A 15,660-nucleotide genomic window follows, 5' to 3' on the forward strand; every position below is an offset into this window, starting at 1 on the left:
GCTCCTAGAACACCTGATGGTGCTCCCTGCATGTTGGGCCTCTCTATGTGGCCAGGCTGTGAAAAAGTCCCACACATGTGGTATTGTAATACTCAGGAGGAGTAGCAGAATTTTTTTGGGGGTGTCATTTGTGGTATACGCATGCCATGTGAGAGAAAAAAACCTATTACAATGACAATTTTGTGGAAAAAAAATTTAAAAATGAAAAATCTTAATTTTGCAAAGAATTGTGGGAAAAAAATGACAACATCAAAAAGCTCACCATGCATCTTACTAAATACCTTGGGATGTCTACTTTCCAAAAAGGGGTCATTTGGGGGGTATTTGTACTTTCCTGAAGTGAGATAGTCCACCAGTACATCAGATGTGATCAATTTTGTATGATTCGCACCACAGCTTGTAGACTCTCTAACTTTCACAAAGACCAAATAATATCCACTAATTTGGGTTATTTTTACCAAAGATATGTAGCAGTATAAATTGTGGCCAAAATTTATGAAGAAAAATTAATAATTTGCATAATTTTGTCACAGAAACAAATAAATATGCGTTTTTTTCAAAATTTTCGGTCTTTTTTCATTTATAGCGCAAAAAATAAAAAACCCCAGAGGTGATCAAATACCACTAAAAGAAAGCTCTATTTGTGGGGAAAAAAAGGACAAAAAATTCATTTGGGTACAGTGTTGCATGACTGAGTAATTGTCATTCAAAGTGTGAGAGCACCGAAAGCTGAAAATTGGTCTGGGCAGGAAGGGTGCTTAAGTGCCCAGTAAGCAAGTGGATAAAAAAATAAAATAAAAAACAAAACAACAACAACACTTACCAGTCTGAATGCATAAACGGAGCAACAAGTGAATGGAGTATGCAGCCAGCAGTGCCACCATCAACAGCAGAATACTAGTAAAGAATAAAGAAGATACAGTTAAGCAGCCATCTTGAAACAGGAAGATATTTCAGCTTTCAACTACAGCTTATTCAATTAAGAGGAGCTGATTGGTTTCTATACAGAGCTACACCAGATTTTGCGCTCTCCGGTTTTAGTAAAATCAACCCAAGGGCATCTAAATATTAGGTGTGAGACTACCAGGTTTTGGAAGTAGATTTGGTGAAGTATAACATCCAGGACCCCCAACTCAGGTGCATCCAGGCACATGAAGCATTTGAGCATGCATTTAACTGGTCAGAATATTACTTTATTTTAGCTCTTAAAAATTAATGGTCACTAAATACGCCTAGCGTTAAGTGTTTAGACGCGTTCACGCGCACCAGCCAGTTTTTTTTGTCCAAACAATTTTGGTGCGTTCAGATTTCTGCTTCTAAACGTCCCTGCCTCTAAATGCCTGTAAAAGCCGATGTGCATGGGGGAAAAAAATAAAATACATCAGTTGGGGATTTCACAGCTGCAGTGTGCAGCATTACTACTGGGCACTAAACATACAGGGTTTAAAAACAGGCATTATCCAGAGGTGGATGGAAAGTGTTGTGAAGCATGAAGTCAGCTAGCATAAAATGCTGACTAGCTTCCTCTTTTATTACCTTTCAAAGCCGCACATCCAAAAAGCTTTGCTAAATGAACTGTAGAAACATAGCCAAGTTAAAGTAACTTACTTCGCAATCATGTAAAAGCAAGTGTGCCAGTAAGCAAAAAATAAATAAAAAAATTAATCTCAGTAAGACACTTCTTAAAAGAGAAGCATATTTTTTTTTTTTTTAAATCCCACTTACCTAGGTGGATGCATAATCGGTCCCCTGCCGGCTCTAAGGCTAAGAACCGAGCACTCAAACACCATCGGTCGCTCGGTTCTCAGAGCTCCCTGAGCAGAGAGCCGATGACTGTCAGTCACTGGCTCTCTGCACGCCGCCCCCTCCCACAGGGGCACTGTGCTGTGGAGGAGATGGGAGCAGCTGGCTCAGGCTCTCAGCGGCTCATCCGGGGCCAGTCCATGTGGTCTCAATCTTTCTTGAGCCTGGACCATCTCTGCGACATCAGCAAACAACGGGCTTCAGCCAGCTGTCAGCTGAAAATGGGTTACAGGAGTGTAGAACAAACTGCACTCCCGTGATCCACAGAAGTTCACCCAGACAAGCTTTGACTGTACTTCTCCTTTAAACCTTAAAGTGTTATGACATTTCAAACCTTAACGTCAGGCAGATATAAAACACACAGATTAAATTCTTTATTCATTCATACATTATTGTATTCATTTTTGAATGCATCTAGCGCAAAACCTGAATTTGACTTGATATCAACCTTTTGCAATCTACTCACATAGTAGCAGAGCAGTACATAGACTGGGAGAGGGAAAGGAAGGACTTGGAGTCAAATCAGGGATGCTGCAAGGTTGACCCTTACAGTCAGCAGGCTGTGGATGGAGAGATGTCACCACTGTACAGTTTATAAGCTTAACAGAAAAGGTGGTGTCATCCACTAGCAATGCTGTATGGCTGTGTAGTGTAAATTTCAGGAGCAGCAGGTAAAACGGGTCCTTTTACATATTTTATCTGTGTATTTAGTTATTTGCCCAGAGCTCAACCCCAACACTGCTTAGTCTAAAAAAATACTGTATCAATACTCAAAGCTAGCCATATGTGCATAGATTTCTCTTGTTCATCCTTCCTATATAATGAGGAATCTCTGCTGCCAGTTATTGTATTCAAACAGGCACTACATCTGATAAGATGAAGTCACTGTTTCGGCAGACAATTTTCAACACGGCTTCTTGAATTTATTTATTTTTTAAATGACATTGGGCTGGGCATTTGTATGCAATTAGGCAGGACTTTGCACTGATGGGAGCAATTTCGGGCGGGCGGCCCGTGGAACCCAGAATCCCTTGGGGATGTTGAGAAACCCTTGTTTCAGCTCCCCATGCACCTCCCATGTCTAATTCACCCTGTGTCTATTAGGGGCAAAGGGTGACCGAGAACCCCAGCTGATCTGTACTAATTGGACTCACTGTACAACCACACTGGAATGCTGTGTACATTATATTATCTTGTATATTGTCTCATACCATTGGGGACTCATTGCTGGGTCATTTGGGGTGTGGCTGTATTCCATTGTTCTATTGTGTCTGCCTGCCTTGGGTATTATGGGATGTGTATGTAGATTAGCTTGAGAGGGAAGGGGGGGGGGGGGAATTCCTCCAACAGATCTCCCTGCTCACTGGACAGTCTGTTCCGCCCTGAATGCAAAGGGGGGTTGTCAACGGTTTGGAGTATCGGATATCTATATTCAGACTGGGATTAAGCGGTATATGACGAAAGCACTCAAGCGGAGTGCGGGACTTTTCATTACATGCACTACATAGTTGAAGGTAAATCTAAAGGAAAACAAATAATTGTATAATGTATGGCCTGCCTTTAGCCTCATACACAGGCTTAGATTTTTGGACGTCCGAACATCTGTTTTTTTGTGCCATGCTAGTCTCATGTTGAAAGTGAAGTGGTTATCACAATACAAACATTTTTGCACGAAAGAATACAACCTCAGAAAAGACGTAATGTGTTGAATAATTTTGTATGTATTCTTTCGTTTGAGCATGCGTAGTCTTGCCCTTATGATTTTCGTACAAATTAAATGAAAATCAGACGTCGAGTTCACATCCGACAAAAAATTTATAGTCTGCACATCCAGCTTTTGTCTGACAAAAAAGCGAAAAAATCGGCTGTCGAAAGCACCGTACTAACGATCCGAAAATTGGTAGACAGCTCGCAAATTTCTTTCCTGCAAACACGCTAGTGATAACTACAAGAATCTGGCAGGCTGGTTGTACCAAAGTTGATCAACTTGGTATGTTTGGCCTGTCCATTAACGGTTTGAATCTTGACCGATTCCTGGTGAACCGCCCGAGATTCGAACCGTGTTTGGCCGGCCTTAGATTTCTCTTCTTTAGCCCTAAACAAGAAATCTTTCTATTTCCCATACATGCTAAATGGGGTGGATAAAGGAATCCCACCTGCTGACTACTGTATCCTAATTCCGCGTACACACATATTCGGAAATTCGGCCAACAAAAGCTTTTGGTCAGAAAATGCAACCGTGTGTATGCGCCATTGGACTTTTGCTGGCCGAATTCCAGCCAGCAAAATATTGAGAGCATGCTCTCAATTTTTCGGTCGGAAAAAGTTCCAATCGGAAATTCCGCCGTGCAAAATTCCAACACATGTTCGCTAACAATTCAACGTATGCTCAGAAGCATTGAACTTCATTCTCTCGGCTCGTCGTAGTGTTGTACGTCACCGCGTTTTTGACAGTCGAAAGTTCAGCTTTTGTGTGACCATGTGTATATTGCAAGCTAAGCTTGAGTGGAATTCCATCGGAAAAACCATCTAAGTTTTTCTGACGGAAAATCCGCTCGTGTGTACGCGGCATAAAACTTGGCTCTTGCAGCTGGTAAAATACTCAGAACAGTCAGCGCTGGGAGTACAACTAATGCTAAAGTGCTCTGACAGGAGCTGCAGCTGCTGTGTGCCTGCCCAACCAGCCCCTGTCCATTCATAGAAGGTTTAGGGGTTGATTTACTAAAGGCAAATAGACTGTTAAATTTGAAAATTTTCCCCAGAGCTTAGTAAAATGTGGTAAAGCTCTGCCGATTTCAATCATCCAATCATATGCAAGAAAAAAAAAAATGCTCTTTTTTTTTTTTTCCTGGACTTGTAAACTAGCACATTTTAACTAGCAAGGTCATTTCTGGAGTTCTTTAGGAATGTCTAAATATAGCAGGGCTTTTTCTAAAAACTGGAAAATAAGTGGAGACTCAAATTTTATTTATTGTTCGATCAGTTGGAGAGGAAGTCTGACTGACAACCACAGGTTACTCCATTCTGACATTTCTCTGTCCCTCATTAAACAAGCTACAAAGATTTACATTAACTCTTGTATTAAATACCTGAAGCCAACAATTCCTGTGCTGGCCATAGCGAAAGATAACCCCAGGATTCCACTTCCCATGATGGCGTTCATCAAGTTGAAGACAGAAAAGCCAAACGAGGCTCCGGAGGACGTCCTTCCGTGTGCTTGCTGCAAGATAGTAATAAAACATGTCAAATCTGTTTGGAAATCAGTTTTTTGAGCTTTAGCCCTGGGTTCATACTGCCGTGACTTGACACAGTCGCTTGACAAGTCCCATCCCATGAACAGCAATGGAACCGTTCTAATCGGTGTGACTCGAGTCGCTCCAACTTAGAAAAAGGATCCTGCACTACCTTGAGGTGACTTAATCACGACTTGCATTGACTTCCATTAGAGAAGTCGTATGCAAGCCACAATAAAGTTGCACTGGGATGTCAACTTTGAAGCTGTGCTGGTGTGAACGGGCACTTGTACAGGAAAACAGGTTACAGCTAAGAGTATGGACTTAAAATAGATTCGTCAAGAGAGAAAGAAATGCCGGTCATTGCTGACCTCAATTTGAAAAAATGCAAATTGCCTGACTTTTCTTGCTTCAATTTTTCTGAACCCCTGACCCGGGGCATGCATGCAGCAAATGAGTGTCAGAATATGTTATCTCTATATTTGTTCCAGATCATTCACTTAGTAAAAAAGCCCAAAAAAAATTAAAATAAATTTCAGCAAAATCTACGGTAGCACTTCTTTTTAAATGCATCTGCACTTTCTTCTTAGTCTTGCTGCAAAGTCCCACAAATACCTGTTGAGTCCGTTAGTGAAGCCCACCTAATGCAGCTTCCTCTGATGGTGTGGTAACAATGCTGCACTGCCCTTGAATTTGGAGCAGAGTTGCCACTCTCATGTAGGGTGTGCCTGCTTACACTACAGTGGGATGAAAAAAAATGTTGCAGGGGGCAGGGCCACACTTAGTCCCGCCTACTGTTTTCTAGATTGACAGCAATGCCTCTGCTGCTGAACCCCTCCCACTGTGGGCTGCAGTGTCTGGCAGAGGGAACATGTGAGACACAAATGAATGATTTGGCTCAGTCACGGAAGGTAAAAGGAAGGTTTTTGTTTACTTTAAGAGGTTTGTAAATTACATAGTAACTAAACGTATTAATTGTAGACTGTCATACAGGAGCCTTCAGTTGTACTTTAATAATGAAAGCTATATTTCTCTTCGAGTGCAGCCCTCAGTGTTGGATATATATCATTGGACCCTTGCCTCTCTAGAGATACTGTCTGCTTGGTCCTCATGCTGAGTGCACCCTTATACACTGTACATTTCTCTTGTAAGATTTTCTTTAAAATTAATACAAAAAACAAAAACAAAAAAAAAAGGGTCCCTGCAATAGAAGTGCATTTATACTCACCTCTCCATCGACTTGCGTCACTTACATTCCAGCACTGAAGCTCACATAATTACTATTGTAATTTTACACTGAGGTGTAGAATTCTATGCTGTAGATCTTTTCTCTAAGCCCTATGTCACCACAGGCCATTCACACCACTGCACTGGGGTAACATTATGAGTTTTCATAGCATCCCAACACATCTGCATTGCGTCACACTTCGGCACTTTGTTACCAAAAATGCATCAGGTATGATTTTTAGAACCACTGCAGTGTATCTGGCAGCCAACATAAATGAATTCCTGCTTTAAAAGTGACAATGAGCCCAGGTTCACATTGAAGTGATTCGGCATGCGATTTTTCAAATTGCATGCAAAATCGGCGACTATTGCTGGCAATGGTGATGCACCGATTAACAAAAATTGTTCCTGTACTACTTTTGGTAACTTCGGGAGGTCGATTTGTATAGATATCTGTGCAGGAACCCACACAGAGGTCTGTCAAATCGTCTCCCAAAGTCGGACTGCTTAGCCAGGTTGAAATTGTGCGAGTTCAGGCAAACTCACAATTTCAAACCCCCGCTAATGTGAACTTAAACTAAAGTTTTTTTTTTTTTTTAACTGAAAAAAAAAAACTGAGTTATACTCACCTGCTCTGTGATGGTTTTTCACAGAACAGCCTTGATCTTCTGCCTTTTGGGTCCCCCACCGGCTCCCCCTCTTCAGCCAGTGCCCCCAATAGAAAAAGTCACTTGCTCTGGGGGCACTGGTGCTTGCTCCAAAGCTTCGCTCTGTGTGTCTTTATGGACGCATAGAGCTGCAGCTCAGCCCCCCCCCCTTCTCCTTGGCTCACTGGCTGCGATTCACAGTAGCAGGAGCCAATGGCTCCCATTGATTTCTCAGCCAATGAGGAATGATCAGCTCTTGTGCACATTGCTGGATTCTCGAGGGAGCTTAAGTATTGGGGGGTGCTGCACATAGGTTTTTTTTTTTTACCTTCATGCATAGAATGCATGAAGGTAAAAAACCTTGAGCCATTAAAACCACTTCAAAGTGTTTGTAAAAGGTACTTTTTTTTTTTTTTTTTTTTTTAACAAACAGGTCATACTTACCTGCTCAGTGTAAAGGTTTTGCACAAAGCAGCCCCAATCCTTCTCGTCGCAGGTCCCCCGCCCCCCCCCGCACTGAGCACCTCTAAAGCAAGCCACTTGCTACGGGGCACGTATGCAGGCTCACTCCAGAGCAGCACTCTGTGTATCCATTGACACATACAATGCGGCTTGGCCCTGCCCCCTGCTTCCTCCTCACTAGCTGTGATTGGTAGCAGCAGGAGCCAATGGCTCCCACTGCTGTGTCTGAGTCATTGAGGAGAGAGAGTGCAGCGACGTTGATTTCGTGCACATCGCTGGATCAACATTGGCCTCAGCTAAGTATAAAGGCCCACACACACGATCAGACTTTTTGACAACAAAACGTGCAAATTAGCTGTTTTGGAGCAACATCTGACCGTGTGTACGCTCCATCGGACAAACTTTTTTGGTTTTCATCTGACTTTTGTTGGCTGTGCGAACCGACAAACTTTCTGGCAACAAAAGTTCGATGGAGCAAAGTCTGATCGTGTGTACAGAAAACCATAGGACTTTTTTACAAAGTACAAACAGGCATGCTCAGAACCAATGCAAAAGATCAGACAACAATACAGAAGTTGACCAAAGGTGGTGGTAAAGAGCAGAAAAGCCACATGATTTGGTGAAAGTTGGCTGAAAAAGTCCTGCTGTGTGTATGCAAGACAAGTTCAGGGCCAACACCCTTTGTACAAAAATCCACAGGAAAGTTTGTACAAAGTCAGATCGTGTGTATGAGGCTTAAGGGAGAGAGGGGGGCATTAAAAAGCTAAAAAAATAAAAATAAAAAATAAATAAATAAATGTAAATCTTCTGCCTTTACAACCACTTTAATATAAACACATGTTAACCACACCAACACGGACTGTCCTGGTGTCAATGTACCCACAGCAGTCTAAATTCTACTATACAGGGGATTCCAACAGGAGACTGATACCAAGTCAAATTTTAGAAAATTATCGTATTTAATCGGCGTATAACACGCGCCAGTGTATAACACACAAACATACGTTTAGGAGGGAAGTTTAAAGAAAAAAAAAAAAAACACTTACACTTAAATGTCCATCAATGCAGCCTTACCTTTAAACAATGGCGCTGCTGAGATATAGAGTCGGATGTCCTGTGTATCTCAGCGGTTTTCGGCCATTCTTGGCACCTTTTGGCCTCCGAGAATGGCTGAAGGCGGCTGAAAGCCGCCCAGAGGCTCACAACGGCAGGGGATTGGCGTATAACACGCACCCACGATTTTCCCCTGATTTTAAAGGGGGGAAAAAGTGCGTGTTATACGCCGATAAATACGGTAGTTGAATTAAAAGATACATTGGGTTTAATTATTACATAACCACAATCCGTATGTCTGTTTAGAGTTCAGCTTTAACCACTTGCTTACTGGGCGCTTAAACCCCCCCCCCCCCCGTCCAGACCAAATTTTCAGCTTTTAGCTCTGTCGCATTTTGAATGACAATTGCACGGTCATACAAATTCTGTAACCAAATTAAGTTTTTATATTTTTTTCCCCACAAATAAAGCTTTCCTTTGGTGGAATTTGAGCACCTCTGCGGTTTTTATTTTTTGTTAAACAAATTTAAAAAGAGTGAAGTTAAAAAAAAAAATTATATTTTGTTATAAAATTTTGCAAACAGATAATTTTTCTCCTTTATTGATGTACGCTTATGAGACTGCACTGATGGGCACCAATAAGGCAGCATTGGTGGGCACTGAGAAGTGGCACCGATTGGCATTGATAGGTGGCACTGGCAGATGTGCCTCCTTCCTCTTCGGGGCCGATGTACCTTATACATAAGCCGGTGATCGTCTTTTTTTTCAGCTCAAGGAGAAAAAAAAAAAAAAAACGATTACTGAGCTTTTGTTTACACACATGATCAGCTGTCATTGGATGACAGCTGATCACATGGTAAGGGGCCAGGACGGGCCCCCTTACTCGGATCTGTGATCACCCGAGTCTCAGTGACTTGGTGATCACAGCACGCGGACGAGAGCATGCAAAAGTGAGGCCGCCATATGACGGCCTCCCGGAAATTCAGGTCCGTGCTGTAGCCATCATTTGGCTATAACGCGGACACCAAGTGGTTAAAGTAATCTGTGATGCTCCAGCATATCATGGGGAAAAAAAAAAAAAACACACCACACCACACATGGACTGTTATCTTATCATGCAGAAAGTTAGCACCACAATGTCAAGCTAAGGGAATTCGCAAGAAACAGAGGATGATTAACCAAAGCATCTTCAAAAGGTTTCAGTAGACTTACTAGGCATGACTTATTGAAGGATTTGAGAACGTTCACACAAACTGAACATTCACACTTCCATTATACAATCATGAGCAGATAACAGAATTAAACGGGGATTATTTTTCACATGATTGAACATTTTATTGTGAACATTCTCAAAATATTCAGTAAATCAGTCCATCTACCTGCCTGATTTGATTAGAATGGAATGGATGGTTGAGATAGGCCTCCAAATGATGCTTAGACCTATAAGAGATTCTATGATCAGACTGAAAAGTGCATGACAAGCTTTATTCTACATCATTACCAATTAAATTATTAATAAGTCAGTATGAGTTATTGTTGCCAAAAGGCTGTAAAAATAGGGGATCAAGAACAGTTAGTTCTGAGCAGCAGTGAGAAATTTATATCTCAAGTTGCAATCTGAAGCGGACCATGCAATGCACAAAATATCAGCCAGTTCCTGATCAACGGGCCAAAATCTTAACCAAGGGGGGCTATGTTGGCACCCTCCTGCTGGTCATCCTTCAATCTTAAATTCAAAAAGTACCAAGCAGAAACATCGTGGCTTAACAGCGGCTGCATTTGATCAGATGCAGTCACTGTTCTGAGTATTAACAACTTAAAATGGAAGTAAACCCTTCCAAACAACTTTGACCTACAGGTAAGCCTAGATTAAGGCTTACCTGTAGGTCCAAGTAATATCTCCTAAACCTATATGGTTTAGGAGATATTTGCCCGAAAATGGGCACCGCTGTCTACGGCGCATGCGCCGTAGTCAGCGGCGCGCAGGCGCACTAAATGCGGCAAGTCCAAGAATGGATTTGCCAAATTTGTCTACTCCCGTGCGCATGCGCGGGAGTGACGTCATCGCGGCTCCGGCGAATGGCAGCGTCGGAGCTCCGAGACGCGACTCCCGTGCGCATGCGCGGGAGTGACGTCATCGCGGCTTCTCCGCTGTCATTCGTCGGAGCTGCGAGAGACGCCACAACCACAGCCAAAAAAATAAATAAAAATAAAAAACTATATACACAATTGCCAAACTCATTATTTACTCCTAGAGTATTTCAGAAAAGATGATGTACCCATTTCCTGACATACAAACCCTGCAGAGCTTGCAAAGTTGCGGTCATGTGATTCACAGGTTGTAAAAAAAGAACAGCTGTGGGAAGTGATAAGAATTCAGCTTCACTGGGCTAAAAAAAGGTCTATTCTCCCATTCATATCCAGAACACCGAATTCTGCACACAAGGGTAATATGTTGTGAAATGTAATGTCACTTATTACATAATTCTTCTATCACCTTGCTAGCATCCCAGAATAAGAACAATCGCCATGGCAAAACCAAAAATAAAAATTTACATCAAGCAGATATGTAATATTTGGAAAAGGCACAAATATTAATTCTGCTGAATGGGAGCAAACATCTGCACTGCATAATATTGCTGACACTTGGCCTATTTCTGTCCTTTCAATGGAACGGCCACTTCCTCTTTTTAAAAATGTCGGTTGTGTGCTTTGAAAGGTGACTGAGCCGGAGTCTACTCTATGACCTACATGTTTTTAAAGGACACCCGTAACAAGAAAAACGCAAAGGATGCCATTGATCGCCTCCTGAAAATGCTGATTGCCTGCCTGTCTCTGTTCTTTAAGCCACTAGCCTGGAACAAGCATGCAGAAAGTGCAGTGATGATATGCAAACCTGTTCCAGATCAATGCCTCAGTGTTTCCAGCATTGGATCAACATGATAGCCAGGTAACTAGTATTTTCAGGTCTACGATGGCAGCTTGCATATTTCACTTAAAAATGTAATTCTAGACTACACCCAACTAATCTTCAAAATGCTCCCTCCTCCAACACCTATGCTGAGTAACCTCTGCAAGAAAGATTGAATGTGTATGGGGAGGCTAAGGAAGAGAATAGTCTGCTCCTGAGCTTCTCATTACTGGATTTAAAGTGGAGCTCCACCCAAAACAGGACACTCCACTTGTCTGCCCCTCCCCCTCTGCTGCCAGAATTTGGCACTTTTTGGGGGAAGCGGGTAACTGGTACTTGTTGTGACAAACTGAGCCGCTCCAACACCCCCCCCCCCCCCCGCAGCCTTCTGGGACACTTCACTGGTCCTAGAAGAAGACTGCGGCCCATTCAAAGAGCAGAGTGCTATGCACACATGCAGTAGGAACAAGACTGGTGAAAGGATTTTTGACACCCTAGGCCAGTGATGGCGAACCTTGGCACCCCAGATGTTTTGGCACTACATTTCCCATGATGTTCAACTACACTGCAGAGTACATGAGCATCATGGGAAATGTAGTTCCAAAACATCTGGGGTGCCAAGGTTCGCCATCACTGCCCTAGGCGAAACCTCATTTGGCCCTGATGAGTTTACTTCCTCTTTCATTCCCTGCAAAGGCAAAGCATAATGGACTACTATGCATCGCATAGTAGTCCATTATGTGTCACTTACCTGACACAGGAGCCAGCGATGTTACCGCTGTCCCCTGTAGTCCGGCGCATCCATCTTCTCGGTGGGGTCTCGCAGCTCCGCCGCTGTCATTCGGCGAAGTCGCGATGACGTCACTCCCGCGCATGCGCACGGGAGCCGACACGCGCGGCAGCTCCGTCGTTGGAAATGCCGCGCTCAGTGCGCCTGCGCGCTGCTGTCTATGGCGCATGCGCCGTAGACAGCGGTGCCTGTCTTCGGGCAAATATCTCCTAAACCGTACAGGTTTAGGAGATATTTCTTGGACCTACAGGTAAGCCTTAATCTAGGCTTACCTGTAGGTCAAAGTGTGTTGTAAGGGTTTACAACCACTTTAACCCTTTGAGGACCATAAGATTATCGTCATCAATATAAAAATAATTATATTTTTTTCCCTTTAAGAATGTATTTGAACAATAAATGAAACCATTTCCACACTTTGTCATTTTTGTGGGAGGAATTATAATCCAATAACATCTGACTATTTAGGTTACTTTTTATGAAAAAAAAAAAAGAAGTATTTTTTATTTTTGTACAGTTTCGTAAGTTCGTACACTTCAGTTGCTTTAACTAAGCCATTTCATGAAATAACTGTGAGAAAGCTAGATCCATTTGTTAAGAACTAATATTTTGACAAAAATAAAAAATAAAAAAATAAAAATTGTATTTTAAGTTCTTAACCAGATGATACAGTCAATTAAAAACATGGGACAAATACGTCCCTTGGTCCTAAAAGGGTTAAACACTAAACCTTTTTCTGACATTTGTTGGTTTCACGTTAAAATCATTTTTTTTGCTAGGAAAAAAAATAAATATAAAATAAATATAGATAGATAGACCCTAGAGAATAAAATGGTGATTGTTGCAATATTTTATGTCACACTGTATTTGCGCAGCAGTCGTTCAAATGCAATTTTTTGGGAAAGACAAAATTACACTTAAATGAATGAAAAAAAAAACACCAAACCAGTAAAGTTAGCCCAATTTTTTTTGTATAATGTGAAGGATTTTATGCCGTGAGAATTGTGATCTTTTTATTCTAAGTAAAAAAAATTGTGATTCTCATTTTGGCCAGAATCATGCAGCTCTACTGGTAGGTAAGTGCGAGAATATTAAAAGTCAGTAGCTACAGTATTTGTAGTTGCTGAATTTATATTTATTTTTTAGGTGGGAGGGTAAAATAGCGCATGCAAAGCGCACTGAAAGAGCTGCTCATGGGTCTCCAATGTGAAAGCCCCGAGGGCTCTCACACTGGAGTGGTGCACTGGCAGGACGCTAAAAAAAGTCCTGCAAGCAGCATCTTTGGAGCAATAAGTATACCGCTCCTGCCCATTGAAATCAATAGGCATTGCGGCTGTCCCACCAGCAAAGCGCTTTGTGGGTGGTTTTAACCCTTTCTCAGTCACTAGCGTGGGGGTAAAAGTGGCCCGCTATGGGCTGAATAGCACTGCAAAATTCATGGTAAAGCTCCCCTAAAAATAGCAACGATTTACCGGCTACGCATCCACCGCCCCAGTGTGAAAGGGGCTTTACACTTCAGTTCTGGTGAGGAGTTGAGATGTTGCCTTCTCACCACCTGTTTTTTTTTTTCTTCAGTTATTTATTCCAATGAGAATACAGTCAATTAGGGAGACACAAAACATTGATAGAGTACAAAGTAATTAACAACAAAAATGCAAAGATGTTAAAGAAAAAAATCATTACTGACAGAGCCCTATATTCTGTAACTGGAGTCCCACCTGACTTCTAGTTCACAGTCCTGACTGGTAAACATTGGACTGATCACGAACGTGCATGATTTTGCAAGCGTTCCTGACCCACACAAGTATGGACCAAGAGCCAATCCCAAAGTACAGGAAAGTTTTTCACATTATATTTCAATGGACTTCCAAACTCATGGGGACTCGCAAAAAGTACAGCAAGTGCAACACCATGCATTTTGGTGGCCCCATTTGGGGTGCCATTAATTAATGGCATCTGCAGACTGTAGCACGTTCCCATGCTGTGCAGAATGCATAGATGTGAATGCAGAATAATGGAGATTGTATATTTAGAATGGTTGAGGCCTATATCCAGGATAGGTTGGGGCGAATATATCCAGGATAGGTCGGGGCGATGTGGGATGTATATATCCAGGATAGGTCGGGCGATGTGGGGCGTATATATCCAGGATAGGTCGGGGCGATGTGGGATGTATATATCCAGGATAGGTCGGGCGATGTGGGGCGTATATATCCAGGATAGGTCGGGCGATGTGGGGCGTATATATCCAGGATAGGTCGGGCGATGTGGGGCGTATATATCCAGGATAGGTCGGGGCGATGTGGGGCGTATATATCCAGGATAGGTCGGGGCGATGTGGGGCGTATATATCCAGGATAGTTCGGGGCGATGTGGGGCGTATATATCCAGGATAGGTCGGGGCGATGTGGGGCGTATATATCCAGGATAGGTCGGGGCGATGTGGGGCGTATATATCCAGGATAGGTCGGGGCGATGTGGGGCGTATATATCCAGGATAGGTCGGGGCGATGTGGGGCGTATATATCCAGGATAGGTCGGGGCGATGTGGGGCGTATATATCCAGGATAGGTCGGGGCGATGTGGGGCGTATATATCCAGGATAGGTCGGGGCGATGTGGGGCGTATATATCCAGGATAGGTCGGGGCGATGTGGGGCGTATATATCCAGGATAGGTCGGGGCGATGTGGGGCGTATATATCCAGGATAGGTCGGGGCGATGTGGGGCGTATATATCCAGGATAGGTCGGGGCGATGTGGGGCGTATATATCCAGGATAGGTCGGGGCGACGTGGGGCGTATATATCCAGGATAGGTCGGGGCGACGTGGGGCGTATATATCCAGGATAGGTCAGGGCGACGTGGGGCGTATATATCCAGGATAGGTCGGGCGATGTGGGGTGTATATATCCAGGATAGGTCGGGGCGTATATATCCAGGATAGGTCGGGGCGATGTGGGGCGTATATATCCAGGATAGGTCGGGGCGATGTGGGGCGTATATATCCAGGATAGGTCGGGGCGATGTGGGGCGTATATATCCAGGATAGGTCGGGGCGATGTGGGGCGTATATATCCAGGATAGGTCGGGGCGATGTGGGGCGTATATATCCAGGATAGGTCGGGGCGATGTGGGGCGTATATATCCAGGATAGGTCGGGGCGATGTGGGGCGTATATATCCAGGATAAGTCGGGCGATGTGGGGTGTATATATCCAGGATAGGTCGGGGCGATGTGGGGCGTATATATCCAGGATAGGTCGGGGCGATGTGGGGCGTATATATCCAGGATAGGTCGGGGCGATGTGGGGCGTATATATCCAGGATAGGTCGGGGCGACGTGGGGCGTATATATCCAGGATAGGTCGGGGCGACGTGGGGCGTATATATCCAGGATAGGTCGGGGCGACGTGGGGCGTATATATCCAGGATAGGTCGGGGCGACGTGGGGCGTATATATCCAGGATAGGTCGGGGCGACGTGGGGCGTATATATCCAGGATAGGTCGGGCGATGTGGGGTGTATATATCCAGGATA

At 43.5% G+C, this 15,660-nt stretch overlaps 1 protein-coding gene across 1 annotated transcript in view; it reads right to left on the bottom strand.

The window, feature by feature from the left end:
* SLC38A6 (solute carrier family 38 member 6) overlaps positions 1–15,660 on the bottom strand; it is a 106,584-nt gene that overhangs the window by 89,888 nt on the left and 1,036 nt on the right. Inside the window, exons 2-3 of the mRNA XM_077464378.1 lie at positions 4,893–5,023; positions 824–897 (exon numbers count right to left, since the gene is read on the bottom strand). Coding sequence (XP_077320504.1) covers positions 824–897; positions 4,893–5,023 — 205 coding nt within the window. The remainder of the gene's footprint in view (positions 1–823; positions 898–4,892; positions 5,024–15,660) is intronic.

Source organism: Lithobates pipiens, unplaced genomic scaffold (genome assembly GCF_037356315.1).
Source record: "Lithobates pipiens isolate NorthernLeopardFrog02 unplaced genomic scaffold, aLitPip1_a1.2 Scaffold_30, whole genome shotgun sequence".
NCBI classification, from domain to species: domain Eukaryota; kingdom Metazoa; phylum Chordata; class Amphibia; order Anura; family Ranidae; genus Lithobates; species Lithobates pipiens.